The 25,600-nt window shown below is 32.9% G+C and overlaps 1 protein-coding gene across 2 annotated transcripts; it reads right to left on the minus strand.

Moving 5' to 3' along the window:
- Positions 1-1,500: 1,500 nt before the first annotated feature.
- LOC132293836 (uncharacterized) lies at positions 1,501-18,519 on the minus strand. Of its 2 annotated transcripts, none has more exons than XM_059791480.1 (14): positions 18,288-18,519; positions 16,509-16,646; positions 16,191-16,272; positions 14,547-14,623; positions 12,845-12,945; positions 11,322-11,451; positions 10,462-10,578; positions 10,123-10,208; positions 8,023-8,089; positions 7,109-7,187; positions 6,694-6,785; positions 6,165-6,308; positions 5,973-6,031; positions 1,501-2,301 (listed from the first exon to the last, which is right to left on the minus strand). In XM_059791480.1, exons 1-13 carry the CDS (start codon positions 18,411-18,413, stop codon positions 5,996-5,998), a joined length of 1,275 nt encoding a protein of 424 aa, XP_059647463.1. In that variant the 5' UTR covers positions 18,414-18,519; the 3' UTR covers positions 1,501-2,301; positions 5,973-5,995. The 2 variants fall into 2 exon arrangements, with proteins under 2 accessions (XP_059647463.1, XP_059647462.1); XM_059791479.1 differs by having other exon boundaries at positions 1,501-2,309.
- Between the last annotated feature and the right edge of the window lie 7,081 nt (positions 18,520-25,600).

Raw genomic sequence — 25,600 nt, forward strand, 5'->3', positions numbered from 1 at the left:
ACAAGGGTGAACAAGAGCTTTTTGACATTTTATTTTAGTAATAATAAGAGTGGATCCCCATAATACTAATTAGGAGCACTAAACTTTTGAAATTATATTATATATATATATATATATATATATATATTTAATTATATATGTGTCTCATTTAATAAGAAGAGCGAGTAACACAAATGGGAAAATGACAATTCATAAGAAACTAGTTATAATAATGAAATTGATGGAAGGTGGTTTTTCTTGTTGGGTTAACCCTATTTTTGTTGGACGAGATATCAGACTTTGAAATAAAGACTGGGGTCTACCGAAAGGTTGTGTTGCCACTTGTTTGTATTGTAGGACGAGATTTGCTAGTGTCAAGATTGATATTAGTGGACAGAGCGAGATAGACAAACCTCACGCTCTACTCTGGATTAGTCTATACCACGCGTGCTTTATATAAAATTACTGGGGCATAAAAATACCCAAACCAGTTAATCTGATCGTGAGTTCTAGACTCCTAGTCTAATCTTTTGACTGAAATTATATATTATATAACAATTCATATAGCATTGGCTTATTTCTGTTAAATGTGTGAAATGTGCTTGCGTGTCATTCTTTAAGAAGTGAGAATGACACGCACACACATTTCACAGAAATAAGCCAATGCAATATGAATTGTTTGCCCAACTTGAGAAGCACCCTCAGTTGGATGGATAATGTGTCTCATTCACTAAGAAGTGAAAATGACACAGGATCATGTGTCTCATTCACTGAGAAGTGAAAATGACATAGCACGCACATTTCACAGGAATAAGCCAATGCTATATGAATTGTTTGCCCAACCTGAGAAATATCCTCAGTTGGATAGATCATCTTGTGATGTGTCTTGCTACCATTTGGAATTGAAAAAAAAAAAAAGGTAAATTCAATAATGGTGAACAAGCAAATATTAATATATATATATATATATTTTAATATGTTAGCAAATACTAATATTTAACTTAGATTGATATTTAAAAGATTCAAGAGTAACTTGGTTTGGATCCAAAATCTATGTAAGGTTATGAAGTTACTAAAGAAAGTGCATCTCTAGTTTTAATTATATATATATATATTTTAATATGTTGGCAAATACTATATTCAAAAGATTCAAGAGTAACTTGGTTTGGATCCAAAATCTATGTAAGGTTATGAAGTTACTAAAGAAAGTGCACCTCTAGTTTTAATTGTTGACCTACCCTATAATATCCGTCCTCTGCATACCTGTTGGGATTATTTAACCTCGTGATTTTATATGTCAGCTAGTATTTGACAAGCCTCTTCTTCTACCGTACATGTATTCCGCCATTGGATGAAGGTTCAAATTTCAAGTCCTAATAGGATGGCAAACGTCATATTGGATCAAATTAAATAAAGACACATTAAACTTATACAAGATATGGAATTATAAAATACTCCAAAATTTTAATTAACCGAACTTTAACTTCATACATTCATTCATCAAAGTACACTAATTCAACGTTGCCCAAAAGCGTATCTGATAACCAGAACAAAAGGAACAAACATAGAGTGCACTGATTCAACATTACCCAAACCAAAGAAAAAAAAAAAAAAAACTAATTACAACAAAATTAGGTGGATGAATATCTGGGAATTTAGTCCATATGACATCAAATCTCTAGTCGTGAGATGTTGATAATGATCAGTAAAGACAATACTTCATTTTAAATCTATTAAGCAGAACCTTGTACTGCTGGCGTCAACCCCAGTGAAATCAAAAGGCCAAGGCGCAAGCTCAGTGAATTGAGGTGCACAATGTAAAAATTAAATTACTATTAAGGAATTCAAATTCCATATTGAAGGCGCAAATATTGTCCAAGGCGCACCTGGACAAACTACGGGTGTAATCTTGTGCCTATATTAGGCCGGAGCTTAGGCTCGCCTTTGACAACACTGGTGAAGCCTGCACATAAGACTCATCAGATGTACATGATGTGTATTACGGTATATACACTCAAATAATGTCAAAGGGTTAAAGTCTATGTCCAATCTCACCACCCTCATCTAACAAGAACCACATTGTGTTATAACCTTTTTATGTACACTCAAAATTGCACTACTGGAACCGTCTCTTGTATGACAAAGGATACATACACCGTACAGGGCAACAACTCTTTTATGGTTAAATGATTGCAAAAGCAAATCTCAATTTCTTTGTTTCAACCATTTTAAGGCGACTACATGAAGAGATTACAACTTGCAACCTTGAGGTTTGAAATACGTTTGTCAGCAACGATGATATTTCTTCTGCTCTGTTTATACCTGCATTACTGGAAATGAAAACATGCAAATAAATAATGACCTGATAAGCATAATGAAGATTACCATGGAACAAGAACACAAGAAAGTAAATTGCCTAATCAATATGTTAGTTTATTAAAGGGCAAAAATCCTATATAGGATTTCCAATATATTTCTTCACAAAAAGAAATACATTGTTGGAGTTTCAAATATATTTGATAAACCAAGAGTTATCTCTCTCCCTCTATAGAAAAATATACTATATGTTAATTTTCTCAAAACTTAACCCAAAATATTATTCCAACTAATTCAAACCTGTGTATGCTATTTGGGGTTTGCTTTTCCACTCTTAACACAAACATGTTTTCCATAAATTAATAACTCGAGAAGTGCTTTTGGGTGGAACAAATTGAAAGGGCGCAAGGCAAGGCTTCATAAAACTCAATGCAACATTGGAAGGACATAAGCCAAGGGTTTTTGGCAAAAAGTTTAGTTCACATGCTTTCTTGACTACTAACAGTCCTGTTGAGATCTGTAACTAGTTTATCTAACTAGGTTACAACTGGTGGGGCAGCTTGACATACGGTTCACCAGTGGACCATATAGCCTAGTGGTTTGTGATTTGATCCGGGAGAGGAGTAGAGCAAAATGATGATTTTAGACTTCTGGGTTACATATATTATAACTAAAAGAAACTGTTGACCTTAAGGATTTCATATAAGGACAATCTAGGTGTTTTGATGATAACAAACCATTAATGGTGTTTATGGACTAATGTTCACGTTGAGTGTTGTAGATGATTCACATTCAAAGAAGAACCTCAATGAAGATCATAAAGACCATTCCAAGAATTCCATTACTCAAGATCACATCTATGGATAATAAAGGAGACAAAGAAGGCATGAAGTTGCAAGGAACCAAATGCAAAGTCCATCCAAAGATAACTTGGACATCAATGATTAAGAAAGCAACTTAAAGAAAGGAAGAAAACAAGAATACCTCAAAACCTAAAAGATCATGAACAAAGCTTGAAGAAATGGGTAGATAGCTTGGTGAGTGCTAGCTTAAATTGTAAAGTTATTTTTGAAGTAACTTTATTTGAAAGCTCATCTCTATAGGATCATGCATATCATATCATCATTCATATGTTCCTTTATATATTAGTAATAGACTATGCATTGCATTCATATATAATTGCACATGAAGTCATTGCTAAAGAGTGAGTTAGTTCAAGCTTGCATAAGCTTTGAAAGAACTCATCATTTGTGCTAGAAATGCTAAGACCATGCACATCAATCATATAATTCATATTGGCAAACAATTAAGGCATGAGAAGCCTTCATTACCATGAGTTGGTAACGGACATTAGGACCCCAGAATGTGCGTCATGAAAAACTGTGTTTTTGGCTAAGTGTGAAAAATGAATTTTTGAAATAATGATTATATCAAAATAATTTTTCCCGGTAATAACTCTTCATACTTCAACTAGCCTAAACTGATTTTATCAGAATTTTTGACTAAGTCTACATTGGTCTACATACGGATTTATTTTTACCAAAACTGTCGGAAATCCAAATTTGTACTAAAACTGAATTTCTACATTTTGATTTAGTTGGATTTCAATTTTCTAGTATTTTTTATTGAATCCAAATGGGGGGTACTTCCTTATTTACATTGCAAAATTAAAGTAAATGGACATTTACTTAAATGTTTTCAATGGAAATAAGGTATGTGCAGATGACTTGTGCACAGACTGTTTCATCTGTTTTCTTAGAACAAAATTTTTGAAACTAAAGTTCCATTTCGGTCAGACCGAAATGGAGTAGTAATATGAATCGGTCGTCGGACGACCGATTCTCACAAAGAGTTTTGGAATAAAGGAAAAAGGAGTTCCGGTCGACCGAAACAAAGAAAAATTATTTTGGCCTACCGAAACAGGAATGACAGCCAACCTTGAACTATTTTGGATGACCAAAACACAATGGTGTTTTAGTTCGGTCGACCGAAACTACCCAGATTTGAATTTGAACGGCTATTTCCTCTCGAACTGTGTGCCCAACAGCTCTATTGATATCAGATGCACTAGAAACTCTATAAATAGAGTTAGGGTTTTCTGGTTTCGTGTTAAGGGTCTTAAAAGGAACTTCTATAGAGCTTTTGCTCTAGTTCCTCCTCCTCCTTGTGGAGCTTTTGCTCTAGTAGTCCACACTAGGAATCACCATTGAAATACATTGCATATCATTCATGTGATTCATCTTACAAACTTAGAGTTGAGCTTTCATTTGATTATTTCAATTGTAACTCTAAGTATGAGAGCTTTGATTTGTATATTTGTTTATTTGAGAGACATTCAATGTAAGCTTCATTATATATCCATTCTTGAGAGAAGAAGACCAAGAGGTGCTCTTGGCAAGGGAAAGTTTGTTTAAGCTATTGTAAGGGTTCTTTTTCTCAACCCATAAAAGAAAGAAGGTGTCTCTCTAATGAGAGGATTTGGTAGAGCTCTCCACCCACAAGAGTGAGCAATGGTTCCTTCTTAGCCGTCAAAAGAAGGAGAAGCGAGATGGCTTCATTACAAGGTCAGTTCTTCACCCGCAAGCAAGAACATGTGAAGGTCTGCTCTCCACCCGTAAGGAGGAGCTTTAGTGGAATCCTTGAGAGGTTTTCTCAAGGCATGGACGTAGGCCGAGATTATGCCGAACCATGTACATCGTGTGTCCCTTGGTTTGCATTTTCTCTACTCTCTAATCTCTACTCTCTTTACATTTGATTGCATATTTATTTACTAAAACTTCATATATCAAATGTTTAGTTTATTTTGAGTAGAATAGTTATATAAATCAATTAACTAGTATGTGAAGCTTAATTGATTGTATGAGGAGGATTGGATGAATGCTTGGATTAAGTTTAATGAGTGATTGATTTTAGCTTAGACTATATGCTCTATATTTGATTCATATATAGCTAAAATGATGTTGCATACCAAGTGTTTGACAAAATGCATATTCAACACATCATTCACCTTTAGAGTTTATATGCACACCAAGTGTTTGATAAATTTGTTATAAACTCTATGATAATGTTTTCATAACATTTGCACCTTGAATATTAATCACTTCAATATTGTGCAAATGCTAATTCTAAATGATTAGTTGAATTGAATGCATAGAAGCTTAAAGGAATTCATTTATTTGAATCAATGATGATCACACTTAGTTGCATGACTAATTAGCATGATTCAATGTACAAAATGAATTTGTCATTTGCTAAAAGCAATCTTCTCATGTGTAGCAAGCTCATTGTTTTACATTCCAAATATTAAGTGGTATCTACACTACAACTCACTAGAAAAGCATTCAATCACAATGAATCATATTTGGCTCTCCCCCACCTTCCCACCACCACCACCCCCCCCCCCCCCCCCCCCCCCCCCCCCCCCCCCCTCCTTCTAGGGTCATTACTTGGGCAACAGAAACACTTGTGAATATTATATGAACTCTGATCATATAAATAGTTTTATTCAATCAACATACTGTGAGAGCTTGAGTTTGTTGTTTGAAAGGAGAACCCCACCCACTCACAATAATGAGATAAATGCTTTAGGACCTACTTAAAGTGTCTCCTTCAATACATAGCACACTGATGCAGTTAATTGACCTCATAAAGCGAAAAACAGTAATAAAAGGTGTTACCTATGCACTTCTGAGCTACCATATCATGTGTGCACAAAGCGTGTCACGATCCAATGAATCTGTTGAACAAGAGTGTGTAGACAGGCATTATTGTTTTGGAATTTCAATTCAGAACAACATGGCAATTTGTGTGATCGAAAGAGGACGAGTGCCTGTGTGTTCTTGGTCACAATAGTTGCCTCAAACACTTACAATGTTATTCTCAGGAGCATTCCTGTAGAATCCTTGAATTGCAATAACAGCCAAGTTAGAAGTTATAACAACAAAAATACTTAGAGAATGCTTTCCCATCCACTCGAGAACAAATGTCAAGCGCCTGTAATTATAAACATCTACCTGTTGCACAGATAATACATGAGCATGTTCATTAGATTATGAAAATTTATGTTCTGACATTTTTATATTAACAAGTCATTCAAGTCCAGATCTATGTGTGATTTACTGATTTCATGGATTATCTAAAACTCATTAATCGTGATTGAACAAATAGTGTGGCATAGACAGATATGAATCCTTCAAAATTCAAATACATTTCTTCCATATGGCTGGTTATTGTAAATAAACATTTTTTTTTTTTTATCTCTTTCTTCTTTTCCTTAGAATTTCCTGGGGTGAGTTTAAAAAAACTGCTATGATCTAAAAATTGATAGCACAATTTGTGAATTTCAATATATTCAACCATCTAATGACAAAGATAGCAGTACTAATACTCATTACTCACCAATATGTATAGAGCAGAAAAGGTGATTCCTGCAGAGCCACATGTAACCAACATATAACTGATTGTGGACAGAGATTTATTCAAAGGGATACCTGAAGAAGAAAGGAAAGAACTGTGATATCAGTATCATGCCGTGTTGAAGTTTATCATTTCTGGAACTAAATCCATATATCAATTTTACTGCATCAGTCTTTACAGTGACGAACGTCCAGGGTCAATCTCAATTCTCAACCAAGTAAAAAGATATTGGATTTCTGGAGTTGGAACATCTCATATGATTTTAAGTTGTAATACCGATATTTTCCTTTTTTTTTTTTTTTTTTTTTCCTTCAAGTGTGTGCATGCATGCGGTTGCATGTCCATAGCAATAGTAGCAGAGTTGAATGGAGAACAAATACAGTTAACAATATCATACCTGTAATGACAAGGAACAATCCGAGGACTAAAAAAGAAAATGAAAATGTGAGCCACTTAACCAGACGTTCTTTATGGTCCTGAAAAAAGATACAGTTAATGAAAGCACCTATTAGGGCAAGGAATAATACATAGACTAAAAATGAAAATGAAAATGAAAATGCAAGCTTAAACATTCTTTGTGGTCCTGAGTTTTTATTTGAGCAATATCAGATTCACTGTAAGTATCTGATAAAACTGAACAGATAGAATGTTACTCAGGTCAAATGATATTTCTGCAGAAGATTATTTCTTCAGTCTGAAAATATTTATTGAATCATGAATTTTGAGTCCTTATGTGACATTTGCATAAGGTCTACTGTAGTGCAACTGTGCAAGAGCGTCTTCCATCTTACGTAATAAAAGTTGTCATTTTATAGAAACATGGATTGAGCAGCTATTACTTTCTAAGAATACATGTGGCAAACTTCCATCTACAGCATATACAAGTGTAAAGTTCAATGGTGATAAAATGTCAAATCTGGCCATTTATCTGGATGAAATATCACATCCTGCATAACTTAGCATGGCAAAAGTTACATGGAACTTTCATCAATTGAAATATGTATCCATTTAGGTTTGGCATTCTTTCTTTCCAAAACTTATCTGTGTCAGTAACAAGGGAGTAAAAGCGTTCAAGAAAAACATCAACCTTGTATATTTCCGATCTTCTTTCAGTTAAGATTCCAATTTAATATACTAGATTAAATTTTAAAAAGCATGATCAACTGATGAGACCCAATAGAGTTATATCCACCAACTGGTGTTTCCCTCCTCTTCCTCTAAAGCAAAAATCACTCTTAAAAATAATAATAATAAATAAAATAAAAAATCAAAGGGAAGGGTGAACATTAAATCAGTGCACAGGTATCTCACCTCTAATTGTTCAAAAACATGGCCATATTGAAGTCCAATTATGCAGGTTACAGCGGCCGTTAATGTACTGCAAATACATGGTGCCAATGTAGCAAGTAAGAGTCCATAGAGGCTTAGTAACAAAAAATTCAGTCATTTCTACCTATTAAAATATCAACTTGTAAACAAAGCATGACTGGATAGAGTATGCACAAGTTCATGGAGGATATGTGGTTTTGGAGAGCAAAATGAGCCAGGAAAAACAATCTTAGAATTTGTAAAAGCACGAGTTAGCTATGATAAATACATTTTTTTTAAAAAAAGAGAACATTTAACAGCATATAAAAGTGGAATGAATAAAACCCAAATTGATTATTCCTCAAATAGAAGAAAGGTACTGGTCTCATCTAAAGAAGGTAAAGTGATTTTTGGAAAACGTGTCACAAATCAACATCGAACATTAATCTTATAGTTACTAATTAAAGAACTTAAATTTCAAAAAGCAAGAAAATGCCACCAGAACAGAAAGTGAAAAGAACTGAAAGGTAGTATAGATTTAAAATTTATAGAACAAATATTTACCCAAAAAAATGCAATTGGAATGATAAATTGTGGTTAAATTAAAGAAATTATATTAGGAATATAAAAAAAGGCTAGTGGTATTTTATACATTAAAACAATGAGAAATAATTTAAATAAAATATTTATAGATCAACCATTACTCCATCTATCTCAGGGCTTCACAGAAAGAACAACACATGCAGTTGCAACGAAAATGTTAAGATGGATGGTAGGAGTGATTTAGAAGAGATAGGATTATTAATCGAAGTGTGAGGGAAAAATAAGGAGTAATGCCTATCAATGAAAAATATGATAAAGTTGATTTGGATGATATTGTCATATACTCCTATACAGGGAAGAACTATAAATGCACTAGTAAGAAGAGATAGATTAGTTTGCATAAAAGTTAAGAAACAAAGAGACAAATGAAAACTAACAAGGGATGGAGTTATTATAAGTGATTTCAAAAGGTTACATATAATAAGAGATGTCAAATTGAGTTACAAAGAGAATTCATGTGGCCAATTCATTCATATGGGATTAAGGCAAGGATCATATAAGCTATTAGTCTACATATATTTTGACACTAAGTAATGTTTGGGAATAGATTACAAGGTACCGTTGGTGATAAAATGGACATTAAATCATTTTCAGAAACAGATGTCATTGCATAAGATAGGCAAAATCTTTTGCATACTGCAGGTTTATATAATAAAGGTAACAATAACCACCATATGGCATTGAGATTGCACATATCTAACCCCTATAGAGAGTGTAGTATTATGACTATTGCGAAGATAAAAGAATAAGGTTGGTCATTCATTGGCAGGGCCAAAGGGCTAAAGAAAATTTAGAACCCCAGAAGAGTGAAATTGCTAAAGTAGCGGGTCCATCCAAACTACAAAATATAGACTACACAACTCTTTTAAGCAAAATATAGGCTACAGTACTCAATGCATGAAAAACAAAATATCTCTATAAGCTTTGTCACATAAATAAGGATCCTGCAATTGATTGGCAAGAATGGTAGATGACAGCATGACTGCTATCATAAGAAGTAAATTAAATCACCGAGGGAAAATTCAGAACATCGAATAATATAATTCAAATAGGTTCAATAACAACTAATGATTGTACTGCTACAGAAAAATAGTGTTCATCTGAAAAGAAGTTCACATCGAAGAGATTTAAAGAAGGCCAGAAACATGGATCAGAGATGGAAATTAATGATGCCTATCAAATGAAAATAAAATGTTTAAATTTGAGCATCTTGGAGAAACAGTATAAATGCAACCAAGGAATTGTTGGAGAGGTAATTAATAAATGCAGTACAAGCAACAGTAGCAGTTGTTTTAGTTACAAATGTAGTTATAGATTGCTATTTACCATTTAAGAGGCTAAACTGTCTTACATGAAGTATAATGTGAGTATAACAAATAAATAGTGGAAACAAGATTAATCTGCCAAACAACATCAAACTGAAGAGATACAGATGAAGTGAAACAAGTATCACAAGTGTTCCAAAAACCACTGCGGAGAAGAAAAGCACAGATTGTTCACCTTAATATACCTTCAGGATCAAAAGGAGCATGACACCATGAAGGTGAACTTTCTGGAACTGTGCCATTGTTGGAAATATTGCATTCCTGTGAATGGGATGTCATTTACGTGTTAAATAGATGCAAATAAAAAGCTAGCCGAGTGCACGGGACTCCTGCCATTGCGGTGTCTGATGTACACAGTCTTACCTCCACATGTGGAGAGGCTGTTTCCCATTTCGGACCCATGACCTCCAAGTCATAGTGGAGCAATCTTACAGTTGCACCAAGGCCCACCCTTGTCATACTGTCATAAGTGTTGAACAAAAATTTATTATGATTACCTTTGAATCAGAATTACCTGTAGGTTTCTGTATACAGGTTTTGTATACAGATGGTTAATACCAAGAACGTAACGATCAATCATTCCAGCAGAATTACAGGCAGGTCCAAGATCACCCCTTACAGAACATGTCACCTGCCATCAATCAAATAGAATGAAATGTGCAACTTTATAAATCCTATACATGCACGCAGATCAATGATCATTTAGCAATTTTTGGTGTATGCACAATAATCATTAGCATAAACTTACATAGATATTAGCAAGTAATCAGCTATTTTTTCCATTATAAAAAAGATGGAATAAACAAGTAAACGGCTGATGCAGTTATATTCAGAAATCATAATAATCACTGAAGAATAGAATAGAAATTCCTATTTTCTTAGACCGACTTGAAGCAGATAACTACAAAGATTCAACATGCCTGGAAATGCAAGAAGATTGGGGGCAAGTCTCAACTTGTCCCCATGCAGCTTGATTATGTTTAGACTTTGGAGTAACCTATCATGTGGTTGACATCATAAAATTCCAGCCAAAATAACTTCATTATTTTCTTTTAGTGCAAAAAAACTAATCTTTTGAAAAACCAAATTCTCCTTGTTTAATAAGAAATTTTAAGTTCAAAATAACTTATAATAGGTAGTACGGCAGCTACATTTTACTGTGAAAAGGAAGGTTTGAAAAATCTACTGCGCTTTAAAAAGAACACATCAAAATCTTTTGGCATTGAGTGGGAAGTCAAATAAGCTGAGTCCAGCTGAAAGCCATAAATTACCAAATAAATAACACCATGAGGATAGAGTAGCTGAACAGCCTGAACCACTGCAGGAAAAGAAAAAAGGAAGAAGAAAGTGAAGGAGAATGGAGAACATACATACCTTGTAAATACAGCTGCCATTCGCTGAAAGAAAAGAAGATGTTGAGTCCAGAACTTTGAATTGCCAATCTGGAACATACAAACCATATAATAACCCCAAGTATATTGCAGACAATGAAAATGCAATTAACCTACAAAGTAGCAAATCAATTGTTAGCCATATGTGGAAGACGAATAAACCAAAAACAAGAAGAAAAAAAGGGAAGTAAAATTGTTTCTTTATTATTTAAATTGGGCAAATAATCGATTATCTTAACAGAAGTATATGAAGATCAAGTTGGCGAGTGAAGAACTAAGAGTGAAGTGATGGAAAGTAGGCAATCAACACTGTTTGCCTAGATGACACCCTTGAATACAAAAATTACTCTTATAAAATTTTGATAAAAAATCATAAAGTTTGACTTATTTTCTCCTTTGTATTAAGTATCAAATGTTAGGTTCATAAGCTTATGCCCTACCAACACCTGGCATAGGATGGACCAACACAATAGAATGGCACTTATTCAGAATCAGCACATACCGAAAAGTTATTCACCTTGTGATATGGTGGCTTGTATATTCCTAGATCATGAAATTTTAAATTATTAAAAATATGCTGCATAAGTGCATAAAATCAAGTTGAAAAAGCATTTTCGGGGGCAAGAACTACAAATTTAAGTTTTTATTTTTTATTTTTGGATGAATTCCCAAGTAAAGGGTAACTCTTGGAAATGGGAGAACATATTAACATGGCCAAAACCGACATCTTGAAGAGAGAGAGTTTTAATAAAAGACATTTTTCTATGCCTGTAAAAGACAATGAAAAGCCCCTGAAGGAGATCATTTAACGGTAGCAATTCCATGTGCTTCTTAGGAATGGAAAAGTCAATTGAACTTTCACTCCTTTTGAAGTATCAGTCATTTTATTTCAACTTTTCAAACTACATTTGTAATTCTCCTTCTCTTGGTCTACTTCATCTACACTCTGGTGAACTTGGAGAAAAGATGTCCTACAAACATGTCATCCATTCAAACATCGAATTCACCTAAGGACTTAGACCAAGCGATGAGAACATTGGCTCTCAACTCCAAACTTTTTTGTTTCATAAATAAGACTTACTCTTGATGATGTTTGGAGGAATAATAACATATTTCATCACAATGCTCAAAACTGAATGCTTGACTTAACCACAAGCCGAGTGAAGCACGCTAAACATCCAATTATATGTCTCATTGTCAAGTCATGATTCAAATGTGTTCTGCTTTTCTTGATTCTGGATTTTAAATATATATATATATATATCTTGAATGATGATCTTAAGGTTTTCAACATCTACTAAGGTACAAGATACACCAAAACCCAGGTTATCGACCCAGAGAAAGAAAACAAATAGAGCAAACGAGGGCTGGTAATTGTAATTTTATCTAGTAAACAACCCTCGACATTGCAAATGGAAATTATCCATGTTAAAAATAATTTTGATCATCACTATGCAACAGCCTTGAAGTTTGTAGCATGCAGCATACTGCCGGATAGGACCTTACCAGTGCCAAGAATAATTCCTGAAAGAACATATTCCCCTCCATCTTTGACATGGAAGCCATATCTCACACAAAGCCGCGACAATGTATCCAATAGATATCCTCTGGATTAATTGACAATAAATGAAGTTAGATAGTCTATATCCTTTGATAGAAAAAATAAATCCATATAAGCAGCTATCCTAAGCAGTAGAGTTCATAGAAACAACAAAGGTCCTAAGTGAGCACAGAAGTGTCCCTGAGAATTTCTTTTTAGCTCGCGCTTTCAAACTCTCTTTAAAAAAAAGGGGCAAGGGATCCTCTTTGTTTTGGCAACAGAAGGAGCTACTGGATGAAACTGAAACTTAACTGTACTCCATTCTAAGAATCAAAATACACAAAATGCAATATTAGCTTAGCCACAAGATACTTCTACCCACAATGGCTAATTAACCAAAATGGGCCCAACGTCCAGCTAATACAGCAAATCATAGCATAACTTACACAATGTTGATACATTTGACTTAGTTCTTTATTTTCATCTAGCCCACAAAGTAACTTAAGAATGACATATGATTTTGTGAAAGATCAATATTAAGTACTAAAAGATTAGGAGGTAAAAAATTTCAGACATGTTTAGGAAAAATAAAATTGACAAAGAAAGGAAGGGGATTATTTTATGACAAAAGTTAAGGCTTAAGCAAAATATTGAGAAAAATACATAAAAAAACAATAGTGTTACAGGGACCACTTGATTATTCTGAAATTGAATGGTAAGTTTTGTACCCAGTATTTGTAGAAGTTTTGTCTAAACTGGAAAATGTAACTACAAATGTATGAGAGTCGAGGAATTTAAGTGAGTAATCACTTTAAAATGCAGTAATTTCAATTTTACATCAAAACCTGTTACAAAATTAGCCACTAATGATCAAACCGAGAAATGTTTTTAATTGAAATCAAAACATCAAGAAAAATGGATGAGCGTAAGTAATATCTTCAGAAATTTGAACAAAAATATGGTCTTAATTAAGAAGTTAAAACTAATTAAAGAAAAACAAATCAAAGAAATAGAGCAAAGCGGAAACACAAATACACACACACAAACACACAAAACAGTAAATTGAGGGGCTCCTAGTGTATTATATGCTTCTGCCTCACTCCAAGAGTTTGAAAGAAACAACTCAATATTTTTCCAATTAATAAAACAAGAGTCGCTTTTTATTTTATTTTATTTTATTATTTATTTTTTTCTCTCTTTTATTATAGAAAAAAGAAAAAGACTGAAAAAAATAGATGCGTTGGATCACTAAATATATCTTAAATATATATTAAGAAAAAAGGACATTAATTCATATCATAAATAGCTAAGGTGTCAGGAGTTTTAGAGAAACTCTTTCTAGACTAGTTCCCCAATTTCAAATTATATTTTAAACAATTCAAAACAAATTACAGACAATCATTCAATAGGGCAGTGTTAATATGCCTAGAGCCGAACTGATAGTCTCTATAGATTGCGACTGATTAGGGCCTTCAATTCAAATTGAAGGTACTTTAGAATTTACTAGCATGCCATCATAACCAGAAAGACATGCTGAAAGAGCCATCAAATTGACAATCAACAGTTTGACCATAACATCGCTTCCTTTTAATTCTGTAACCCGGAATTGTTTTAGAAATTGCACATAAAAAAAAAAAAAAACTAGTCTTGAAATTTTATCTTAATCACCTGCAAAATGCCAAACCAACGTATCCTTTCAATGTCAACACCAAATGTCAAAGAAGTTACTCCATGCAGATAACCACCTGAAATAAAATGAATCGCAGGTTTCAGAACTCCAACTAACCTGAATGTCATATGGTCAATAAATCTAAAAAATATATATGCAATAACAAGTAGAATAGATTTCCTGATTAACAGAAATAAGTCGTAAAGAGAGAGAATGTGTTAAGTCAATAAGTGGATGGCAGTACCAACAATGCCGGAAGAATAAATTGTTGACTAGATGCCATCCTAACCCTATCCACCTAATTGTTTCCTGTCATATGCTTTTTCCCCCTTGCCTATTAAAAGGCTTCGATAACATCAAGTCCATTTATATCAATGGTATCATTCAGCTTTATTTGTCAACTCAATCAAATCTCTTTTCTTCAATTCTAGATGAACTACTTTCAAAGCTCCTCCTCATCCTCATTAGTTCAAATAGATGCTATATGGTCTTAGATAGGACGAAAAAAAGAGGTCCTACCACGGATTTCAATCAGTTGTAGTAAATAGACATTCCCTATAAACTGAATGTCAATTGCAGTGTTCACTATTAAGCAATAAAAAATAGGAACTTACTGAATAAAGAAAAAAAATATAATTTTTTCTCTGAAGGCTACCAAGCATACCAGATAGATTACTGTGAATTTCATCTCCAGGTGCTAAAATGAAATTTACATAATTGATCACTTTTACCTTAGAGAACTCTAATATTTTTTTAGAGTTTGTATAGTCAAAATTCATATTCCTCCAGGGTACATCCATGATAGATCCATGTACAGCGGCTCAAAAACTCAGATTATGAGTTGAATCAAGCTCCAAGGTTGTGGCTAGCGGGCCTTCTGCCAGTCATTCTTATATCTTAACAAGAACTCATGGATACTTATACCAAAAGGTTGGAAAGACTTTAAATAACTCTTTTGTTCCTCTCTGAAGATGAAAAATTTAGGGCCACTTGGGTACTTCTATTTTTTTTACTTCTTCATAGAAAATATTCACACATTCATTTTACAACCAGACTTGAACCCTGCATGTGGATTGGCAACTGATGTACTTTTTTTGTCTAATTGTTATTATTTCCTTAGTCTATAATATGATGCTGATTTCTTAAACTAATTTTGAGGAAGTGGTAGAGACTCTCCTTGCTTTCAGACCTAAAATGACAATCCATCATTGCTATTATTCAGGTGAAAGAGATAAACCATCATATTCTTATGTTTCAAAGTTCCAGCATGCCACTGAAAAATGAAGACAAAACAATAAAGAATCTGACTTGCTGACTTTTGACCCTTGAATCAAAGAATGTATAGTCATAGACATACAATCTCAGAAGGTTCCAGGATTTATGCTTTCAAAATAAATGGGTAGAAATAAGTAGACCAAAGCCACAAATATTGTAGATACCTTACTATTTAGCTATCTCTTTAAGCAAAGTAAGCTACTCAAAGGACCAGTCATATTGTTTGTAGCCTGCATTACGAAGAATAGTTCAAATTGTTGCTTTGCTTCAAAAGTGCAGTTCACATATGGTTGCATGAAATGCCTTCCAAAAACAATTAGGCAATTAATATATCTTAGAAGGATATATATAGTTTCTCTTAATATTACCTTGAAGAAGAACACCAAGGAGAAAAAGTTCCAATGCCCTCAGTACTGCCTTCCATGTAGCTTCTACCCTGTCCGAAACTTTCTGAAATTGTGAAAAGAAAGGATAACTTCACCGAATGCAATAATCAATTAACAACATTAACAGAAGCATATATCATATCATCACATGGTGCAGAAATTATAAGTACATAACACAGATCACTAATTTATCACATGAACTTTTTTGGTGTATGTGCTAGAGATTATATACTTAAGACTAGCAAGTTACCGTTCTCTTTGCAAAAGCATTTATTTTCTTATAATCCTATCTATTTGTACCTTGTATACAAATGCAAGAGAAACCCCAGCAACAAAAAGGAAGAAAGGCATCACAAAATCTGCCAAGTGTACGCCATTCCATGGGGAATGAGCAATGATTGGGAAAACCGACCCACCATAATCCACAAGCATCATAAGCTGAAAGCAAACAATATGGTATACAATAGTAAATATATCCTGAAAAAAGGGAAATCACAAATGATGAAATCTATAGTTGATTAAATTATGATAACAAAATTAACAAATATCTATCCCAGTATTTAAAGCTAATGTTTAAGCTCCAAGGCTTAAATACTTAGGGCTCCTTGTCACATACTGACACTACCATTTGCATTTAAATGTAAAATTAAAACGCACACAATGAGAGAATGATATACATTATTGGGCCCATTCCTTAATAGCTTACTTTTGGGACAAGTGGTTGGTTGACACATATCATAATCAAAGTTCTGAGATATTTTGGATTGGCCCATTCCTTAACAGCTTGCTTTTGGGACAAGTGGTTGGTTGACATGTATCAGAATCATAGTTCTGAGATATTTTGGATCCAAATCTCTTCATTTTCATTTGTTTCCCTTTTCTATTTGTTTGTTTGCACTTTGTGTTATGTCTATCTATTTATTTTCAATAAGTGAGAAGGAGCAGCAACTGAGAGGTGCAAGAACTTGATATACATTGTAAAGCCCCATCTTTAATAGCTTAAACATTAAGGAGAACTGGTTAGTAAATACCATGTCATTATCATTTAAAAGATGAAACATTTACAAGAAAAGTTAGACGACATTTCCTTCATTCTCATTATAGCTCATGCAATGTCAGAAGCACCTTCACAGGTCTTCGTATTTCCATCTTGATCTAGTTCCATTTTAGTTACCCTTGCTTCGTATGGAAATTAGTAATGAAGATGCAAGGCTATAGTACCTTGTTTTGGTGCCATCATTCAAGGAGATCTTACGTCCAGCTTTAGCGAAATTTATTTTGCTTTTTAATAGGCAAGACACACTCACACACCACACTTTGTAATGATTGGTAGTTGGACCCTCAACTTCTTCCTTGGGAAGTGGAGGAAATACCACTCAAAGCAATGCTCCAGAAAAACTAGTCAATAATATATTTAGAATTGTTACATTACAAGCTAATTGAACTTGTATTAATGCATTACGAAATTTAGATTTGCAAAATATCTCTCATTAATCTTATATGTAATAGTAGTTGACTAGCAATGAGTATAGTGTGCACGGCTTGCTGAACAGTCGGTACAATAGGCATGTACAATTTTTTAGGCAAACCACCAAATATCAACAATGCAGATTCCTAAAACGTTTCTACCAGTTCAAATTCAATATAAACCACCAATCACTCAGAAGATACTTGATTCTAATCACTGAAACAAAGAAATTCAAATTCAGATAGACAAAGACATAATTCTTCTAATTTATTGGTTTCCGAGAGAAAATGAGAAAGAAGGTAATAACATCTCAGAAATGAAAGCAAAGATAAATCCATTGACTAAAAGGACTTCCATTGAATAAAAACAGAGAGCAACGTTTATACAAAACAATGGCACACAAGAACTTCAACTAAATTCAAAACTTCTAATCTATGCCAAATTCAAAGAACATAAAGCTATCGCAATGTTAGATATTTATTGTGCACAATAGGAATCGAGAAAGAACAATAGCACATGAGTTCGAAGTGATAGCAAAAACTGAACAAATCAAAGATTGAAATACTAAAATAAATCGAAATCCAAGTATGAAGATGAAAGAAGAGCTTTACGAAGACAGAGAGGCCACGGAAAACATCGACAGACGCGACGCGAGTAGTTCTAGCTCTTCTCTTGGTGACAATCTCTGGTTGTTCTTCATCTTCTTCGTGGTTCACTAAGGACTCGTACTCGGCCATTCTGGGCCCAAATTTTGAAGTTAGCTCTCAACTCACTTTCAGACTGCGACTTCAAGAAGAAGAGACGACAAGACGACGAAAGAGAGACCCAAATTTTGGTTAGAGAGAGAAAAGGTTTGTATTGTGTCCGATTCTTTGTGGTAGGTAGCGTCCAACAGAGGACCAATTGATTGATTACGTGGCAAATTTTGGTTGGATGGAATAAAAATTGCAAAGTCAAAATGTCGATAATTACCGAGGTTTAAGCAAGGATTGAAAAATATAAAAAAAAGATATATATATTTATATAAATAGTTTCCGTATACTATAATTAATTATTTTTTAACTGAAGCCTTAGGTGGACTTGGGCTTCTTCCGTGGACTTGAGAGACTTGGGTTTACAGAGGTTTGAGGGGATTCAATTTGATCTGATCCAACCATTAGTTAATTGTTATATTGCCTTTGGGCTTGTGCGGCTTTTTATAGCTGCCCTTGGTTTGGGCTTGTTAGAGTTTCTTTTCGGGCTTGTCTCTGGGCTCTCCATTTAAGTTCTTGTTCGGCTACTCTAGCCTTTCCACAATTTATAATTGCTCAACATTAAAATTAAAATCCCTAAACCTCATGTAACAAACAATGTTTTACTAAACATTATGATTAAGGAAAAGATTTCCAATACCCTCATAAACTCTTCCTCCTTATCTCCCACGGGACCATACATATCTTCACACGCGCGCGCGCGCACCCATATATATAGATAGATATAATGGGGTTTAATGAAGTGCATATATATATATATATATATAATACTTGACCTAAGTCTCGTTAATTCATTGGGTTGGGTGCAATGGCCGATGATGGGCGTGAATTTGCATTTTGGGCCGAAAGAGTTGCCATCTTTGTTGTGCTATTATGTTTCTTCCTTCTAGGAACAACTGAGGGGTCTCCGACTGGGTCTGGCTTTGTCCGTACGTGTGTCTTTTTCTGATCTCCAACATGTGTTACACGCATACTTGTACATGGAGGATACGGAATCAAAAACTTATCAGAAGGTGCGCAAGAAATAATATAACCCTAACCCTGTCATTTCTCTCTTTTTCATTATTTCTGAAATCTCTTTGATTGGAATATATAATATATATAGATTCATATGCATGTATTGTCTATACAACACATGTATTCACCAATAGATATGCAAGGTTCACATAAGCAAAGACACTATGGTTTTACACTTTTACTAATCCATATATATATAAGAAAATCGATCAGTGCATGTCCTTGTTGATCAGTGTCCTCCTTGTTTGTATTTACTCTCATTTTTCTAAATATTGCAGAATGTTGGAAACGACGACAATGGAAATCGAGAAAACAAAGGTAATACTGACATCAAGTTGAAGGAAGAAAAGGTTATATGTGATCAGGGTAACCAAAAGAAGCGGTAGCCACTTAGAAGAAGAAGAGAAGAAAGGAAAAGATGAAACAAATGAAGAATTGGAAAAAGTTTGTTCAACTGTTGCAAGTGATAGTAGAAAGGACTTGAACACGGCAAAAGAACATGATGGTGACAAGAAGGAAGCACATAAAGCTAAATTAGCATGTGAAAGAAATGAATATATTGAAAAATAATTATGATGGGGTGGGAAAGAAAAATGAAATAGAAGCATCAACAAATAAGTACTACGAAGAAGATAATGAAAAAAAAAAAGTTAAAAAAAAAGAAAGATAAATGGACGAGAAAGATGAAGCGAGAGATGGAAAAATGCAATATTGCTACAAAGCTTTATGCAGCAACTGCATCTTCTGAGGTCTACCACAGTCTCTTGCAATACTCAGAAGAAAATCGGCGTAAATTAGGAGAAGAGAAGAACAATTTGATTGTACAGCTCTGTGCTGCTCTTGCACTATCCGAGCTTTATTGTGCCATTTTGCGTGACCCTAGCTTGTCCAGCTTCATAGGGTTCTATTTTTTTTCCTCTCTTTGTTAGAGAAGTAATTCGTCACAAAGTTTGGTGTCTTTTTAGTATTTTTCCTTTGTTAGAGAAGTAATTCGTCATTCAGTTTGGTGCCTTTTTAGTATTCCCAGTTCATAGGATTTTAAATTTTTTTCATCGTCAGAGAAGTTATTGGTGAAAAAAGTTTGGTGCTTTGTCTGTTAGTCATGGACCTCATGGTATATAGCAAACGTCCCAAATTAAAAATAATGACAACATTATTCCAGCTGTTTTTTTTTTTTCCCCTCTTTTTGCCAAAAATAATAATATTAAAAAGAAATTTGAGCACAGTTGAATTGTATCAATATATTATGATATTATTACTATTATTTTATTATTATTATTATTATTATTTGCATGTGCAAGAAATACACACTATTTACACACTCAATATACTCGTTTGGGAACGTAAATCTTCACCATCCACCTAAGGAGAGTAAGGAAATACCACACTCACCATTTTAAAAAGGTAAAAGAGATATATTGGACCGACCAGAAGATCCTTGGTACAATATATAAGTTGGTGTCTTACCTTCAGAAATAAGATCTTTCATCTTCATTATTTATTTTCATACAAAGGAAGGATAACTAAAATGAAATTAGATCAATATGGAAATATGATTGGCTATGAAGGAGCTCATGACATTGCATGAGTTATAGCCTATAATGAAGAATAAAAGAAACTTAATCTTACTTAATTTTCATGTAAAAGTTACATCTTTTTAAAATAAAACAATAATGGCTTGGGTTTTTATTTATTTACGAACCACTTATCCTTTATGTTTAAGCTATTAAAGATGGGATTTTACAAGCTAGGAAGATCTCTAGTGATTTATGAATGATCTCTTACGATAGGCTCTAAGGTTGAAGAGTCGTACATAGGAACAGAGTGCTGCAGGCTCTTTCAATGAACAAATTGATGTTGGTATGGGTCATTTAGTGATCAAATCTACATATAATTCAGAGGTCAAGAACTTTTGTAATTCATTTATTACAATGGTAAGCCTAGCTTGGGAAAAATCTAGAATGTTAGGGGGTACCATACCTCTGAATCTTTAGTTGTTGGATGTGACAGTGAGGCTCCTAATGAATAATCTAACATTAGACAGGCCGACTCAAGCCTTTGGCGATTTTGACTTGCCTAAGGTCCTACTCAGTAGGAAGGCTTCAAATTTTTTTTATATTAAGTTATATTGTAATTATTTCTTAATATTGTTAAAATCTAATAAATATAAAAAATTTATAGCAGATCTCAAATATTTATATCCTTAAATAATTTTTTTGTAAATCCACAATCGTTTCGATTTTATATTAGGCCTCAAATATTTATATCCTAACATAACTTTTTTTTTTCCCTTTGCCTCAAATATTTATATCCTAAAATAACTTCTTTTTTTCTCTTTCCACCTCGTTCCGTTGAACTCTAATTGATATATAAATTTAATATTGACCCCCAAACATTTACATCCTTATATGACTTTTTTTTCCTCCATTTTTCTACTGTCATTCACGTTTTACAATAAATCGTAACTAATATAAATATTTAATATTAGGCCCAAAAATTTGTGTCATTAAAAAAATAAAAAATAAAAAATAAAAAAATTCCCTCTTTCTTTCTCTCTCATTCACTTTTTTACACCAACACTAAAAATATTTTTTTGGTAAGGTACACCAATAATAAAATATTAAATATGTATTTAACGTTGTTGTTTGGGAAAATGGCGAAAACTTTTCATATTCTTTATTTTTTTTATGTTTTATCTTTTTCTTTTCAACAAGTCTTCTCCTCACACTCTCATTACAAGTTTATAGTTATTATGAACGCATTTTTATTCAATTACAATTTGTAGAAGTTTTAGATTTGGGTTTTCAAAATAGGTTCAATGGTTCTTTTTCTTTAATTATTTTTAATTTTATTAACTTTTGTTATTATAAATTTGTGTGTATATATATTTGTATTTTTTTTTTTTAGTTGTGACTAATTTTATTTATATTGTTGAAAAAGTTATTTTTTATTTTCCGCCTAAAATTCCAAATTAGATTGAGCCGCCCCTACATTGAGAGACCATACCCCTAGACTTTCACAATGCTATTTGATTTTCCAAATTTGCATATAAATAATGTACTATATAACTCAAAAATGCACAATCTTTAGGAAGAGATGGAAGTAAGTAATACATGGTAGAAAGAAAACTATGGGGAATGCTTTCTCATTAATAAAAATTAAAATGAAAATTTTAGTATGTCTTTTGTCATTTATGCTTTTGATTCATTTTGTTTATAATGCATATTATTTATGTTAAATTAATTGTATGTTTCCCTAGAAATAAAAATTAAAAAAAAAAAAAAAAAAGTAGTAAAGAAGGTAAAAATAATATAGGTAATTTGCACTTACATTCTTTCAGGTTAATTTGCAATAAAGACATATAAATACGATTTAGGGAGAGTGTGATCTAATTGCCCCCAAGTTTGCAAACTTGAACAACAACACCCCCAACCATAATAAGAGTATGTAATTGTCCTTTGACTTCTAAATTAACCTATTTAAATTATTAAAGTACAATATTAACCTTTATAAGTCTTTTTATTTGACCAACATGGCCTTTAGCAAAACATAAAAAAATAAAAAAAGAAACCAAACTCCACCATTGTGGCCACCAACGACATATGCATACAGATAGGGGCGGAGCTAGAAATTTTTAATAGGGGGACCAAACTAGTAATGTAAACAAAAAATATTAAAATAATATAAAATTATTGTAAGATATTTTTTTTTTTTTTTTTCTGCATGTTTAATGCTCTCGCTGAAATAGATGGATTATTTATATTATCTAATACTTAAACAAAATTCTAATACAAAACTCTGACTTTCCATCTCAAAAAGTAAGAAATATGGTTTTTAAATTTTTTTTTTATTATTCCACAGTAATATATTAAATATTAAAAGACCATTTTTAATATTCAAATATTAAATATCACATTCAAGTAATATCACACAAGTTAATCTTTTTATTTCTTAGCGTTTATAAACATATCACAATAAAATCATATTTGTTTTTTTTCATTCTTGAGGGTCATTTTGGTCAGCTAATAGGAGGTCATAAAGGTAATTTAATGATTCACATGAGTTAATTCAGAAGTCAAACTTAGGGGTGTTATTGTCCAAAAAGTGTTTAAGTTGTAAATGGTTGTCTTTAACTCAAACCTAAGGGAGGTGTCAATGCAATTTACCCAAATAATATATATATATATATATATATATATATATATATATATGTATAAAAGTTAATTATGGTGTTATTAAGTTCATCTACCTTCTTATTATTTTCTTAATTTATGTTCGGTAAGAAGTAAAAAAAAAAAGGTGGAAGGAAAATAAGAAGGAAGAACAAATTTCCTTCATTCTACCAATACCAATGAGGAAAGAAAGAATAATAGGAAGGATGAGTTATTCTTCATTCACAAATTTTCATCAGCTAATACTTATCTACTCACACGGTGAATAGGAAGTTCATACTTATCACTTATCTATTGCAAAAATAAAATGACAAGTGTCCAACGATACAAAATAATAAAAATAAAAAAATTAAGAGGCTATTCGGATTAAACCCAAAAGTATCCAAATCAAATCATAATATGATTCTCACTGCGTCTCTTTCTCAGGCTACCAAAACCTTAACCTCTCTCTCTCTATCTCACGCTAGTGACTTGCCCAATTCTATTATGTCTTTCACTCTCAGCTGCTTAAGTTTTTCTCCATCACCATATAGCCCGTAGAAGAGCATAGAAAACATCAACTTGTGGCAACATAAAACATTATATTAGGGGAATCAGATTGGGGTGAATAGGATTAGGATAAGAGAAGTAAATGGTGGTTAAGTCGGATTAGGATAGAAGAAGTAAATGCTGGTTAATTTGGATTAGGTGCTGGTTAACGAAGAGAAGCCTCATGGAGAAGGAAACATTTCTATTCAGTCCTCATCCCAATGCATATTAACTGCTATATCACCCTTCATAAATATTTAATAAATCCCATAAATAAAGTAAATGATGGGTTTAATGGTAAAAATAACTTAAAAATTTATTTTTACTTTTACCAATCAAATTAAATTGTCAGTTATTTTCATTATCTTCTATCCAACCCGAACAGACAGAAACCTCTAAGAATATTATTAATATTTTTTTGTATCTAGTTGAAGAATATTATTAATAGGATTTGCTCGATGTTTCAATCATCCTTTCTTCTCTCAATTTTTTTCTTTCTTAAGTCTAAAAAAATAAAAATAAAATAAAAAAAGTTGTGCCAATATACCTGTGTCCTTTTGTTTTTTATTATATTATTAATGTGGCCTCTTTTAAGGTAAATTATTGGCTCCTAGAGTAAAAAATAAAAAATTCAAAAATGTGATTTATTTTATGACACATTTTCTATATGGAGGACATAGACAACTTTATACGGGAACTTTTTGATTTAGGTAATTTAATTTACTTTACATGGAAGAGTCATAGGTAAGGCAAGTCCTAAACCGCCACGGTGTTTTACTAAACTTCTGACTCAAGGAAAAGATTTCCAAATTCCAAACAAATTTATATAAACACGTATATTGTATATACCAATATACATACCTTCAAATACACACACACACATATAGATTTAGACCCAGTCTCATCATTGACATTGTTGTAATGGCGGATGTGATTGAAGAGGATTATAGACATGCATTCTGGATTGAACGATTTGCCATTTGGTTTGAACGATTTGCCATTGTGTTAATATGTTGGTGCTGGATTGTTGTAGAACAACCAGCACAACCATCAATTCAGTGGAAACCTGATATTCAGTGGATCCGACTTCATCTGGCTACGGCCTTGTTTCTTTTTTTGTTATCTAACATCATCTACTTTGTCCTCTTTCTTATCGACATGGCCTCAAAATTTAATCAGAAGGTGCGCAATAATATATAAACCCTAACCCCTGTTCTTAATTTTTCTCTTTTACCATGTCTCGCATCGATCTGTTTGATTGCAATATATGGAGTATATCTGTATATACATATACGAACACAACAATTGTGCTCAATGTCCACACAAATAAGGCACTACTGTTTTACACTTTTACTAAGCCATACCACGGGCTAATAATCTTTACAAAAGAATATATGAAAAATAAAAATCGTAATTAATTTTTTTCTGGTTAATTAGAAAAAGATCAGTATCTTT

This window comes from Cornus florida, unplaced genomic scaffold (genome assembly GCF_030987335.1).
Source record: "Cornus florida cultivar Cherokee Brave unplaced genomic scaffold, ASM3098733v1 CherokeeBrave_3.0.0_Hap2_Chr02, whole genome shotgun sequence".
In the NCBI taxonomy this organism is placed as follows: Eukaryota; Viridiplantae; Streptophyta; class Magnoliopsida; order Cornales; family Cornaceae; genus Cornus; species Cornus florida.

Bases quoted from the DNA above. Each gene is read 5' to 3' on its own strand.
- LOC132293836 (XM_059791480.1), bottom strand. From the start codon at position 18,413: ATGGCCGAGTACGAGTCCTTAGTGAACCACGAAGAAGATGAAGAACAA. The intron at 16,647-18,287 runs GTAAAGCTCTTC...GTTTGCTTTCAG, and splicing joins TCCGTGGCCTCTCTGTCTTC to CTTATGATGCTTGTGGATTA. The intron at 12,946-14,546 runs GTGATTAAGATA...CAATTAATCCAG, and splicing joins GTTGGTTTGGCATTTTGCAG to AGGATATCTATTGGATACAT.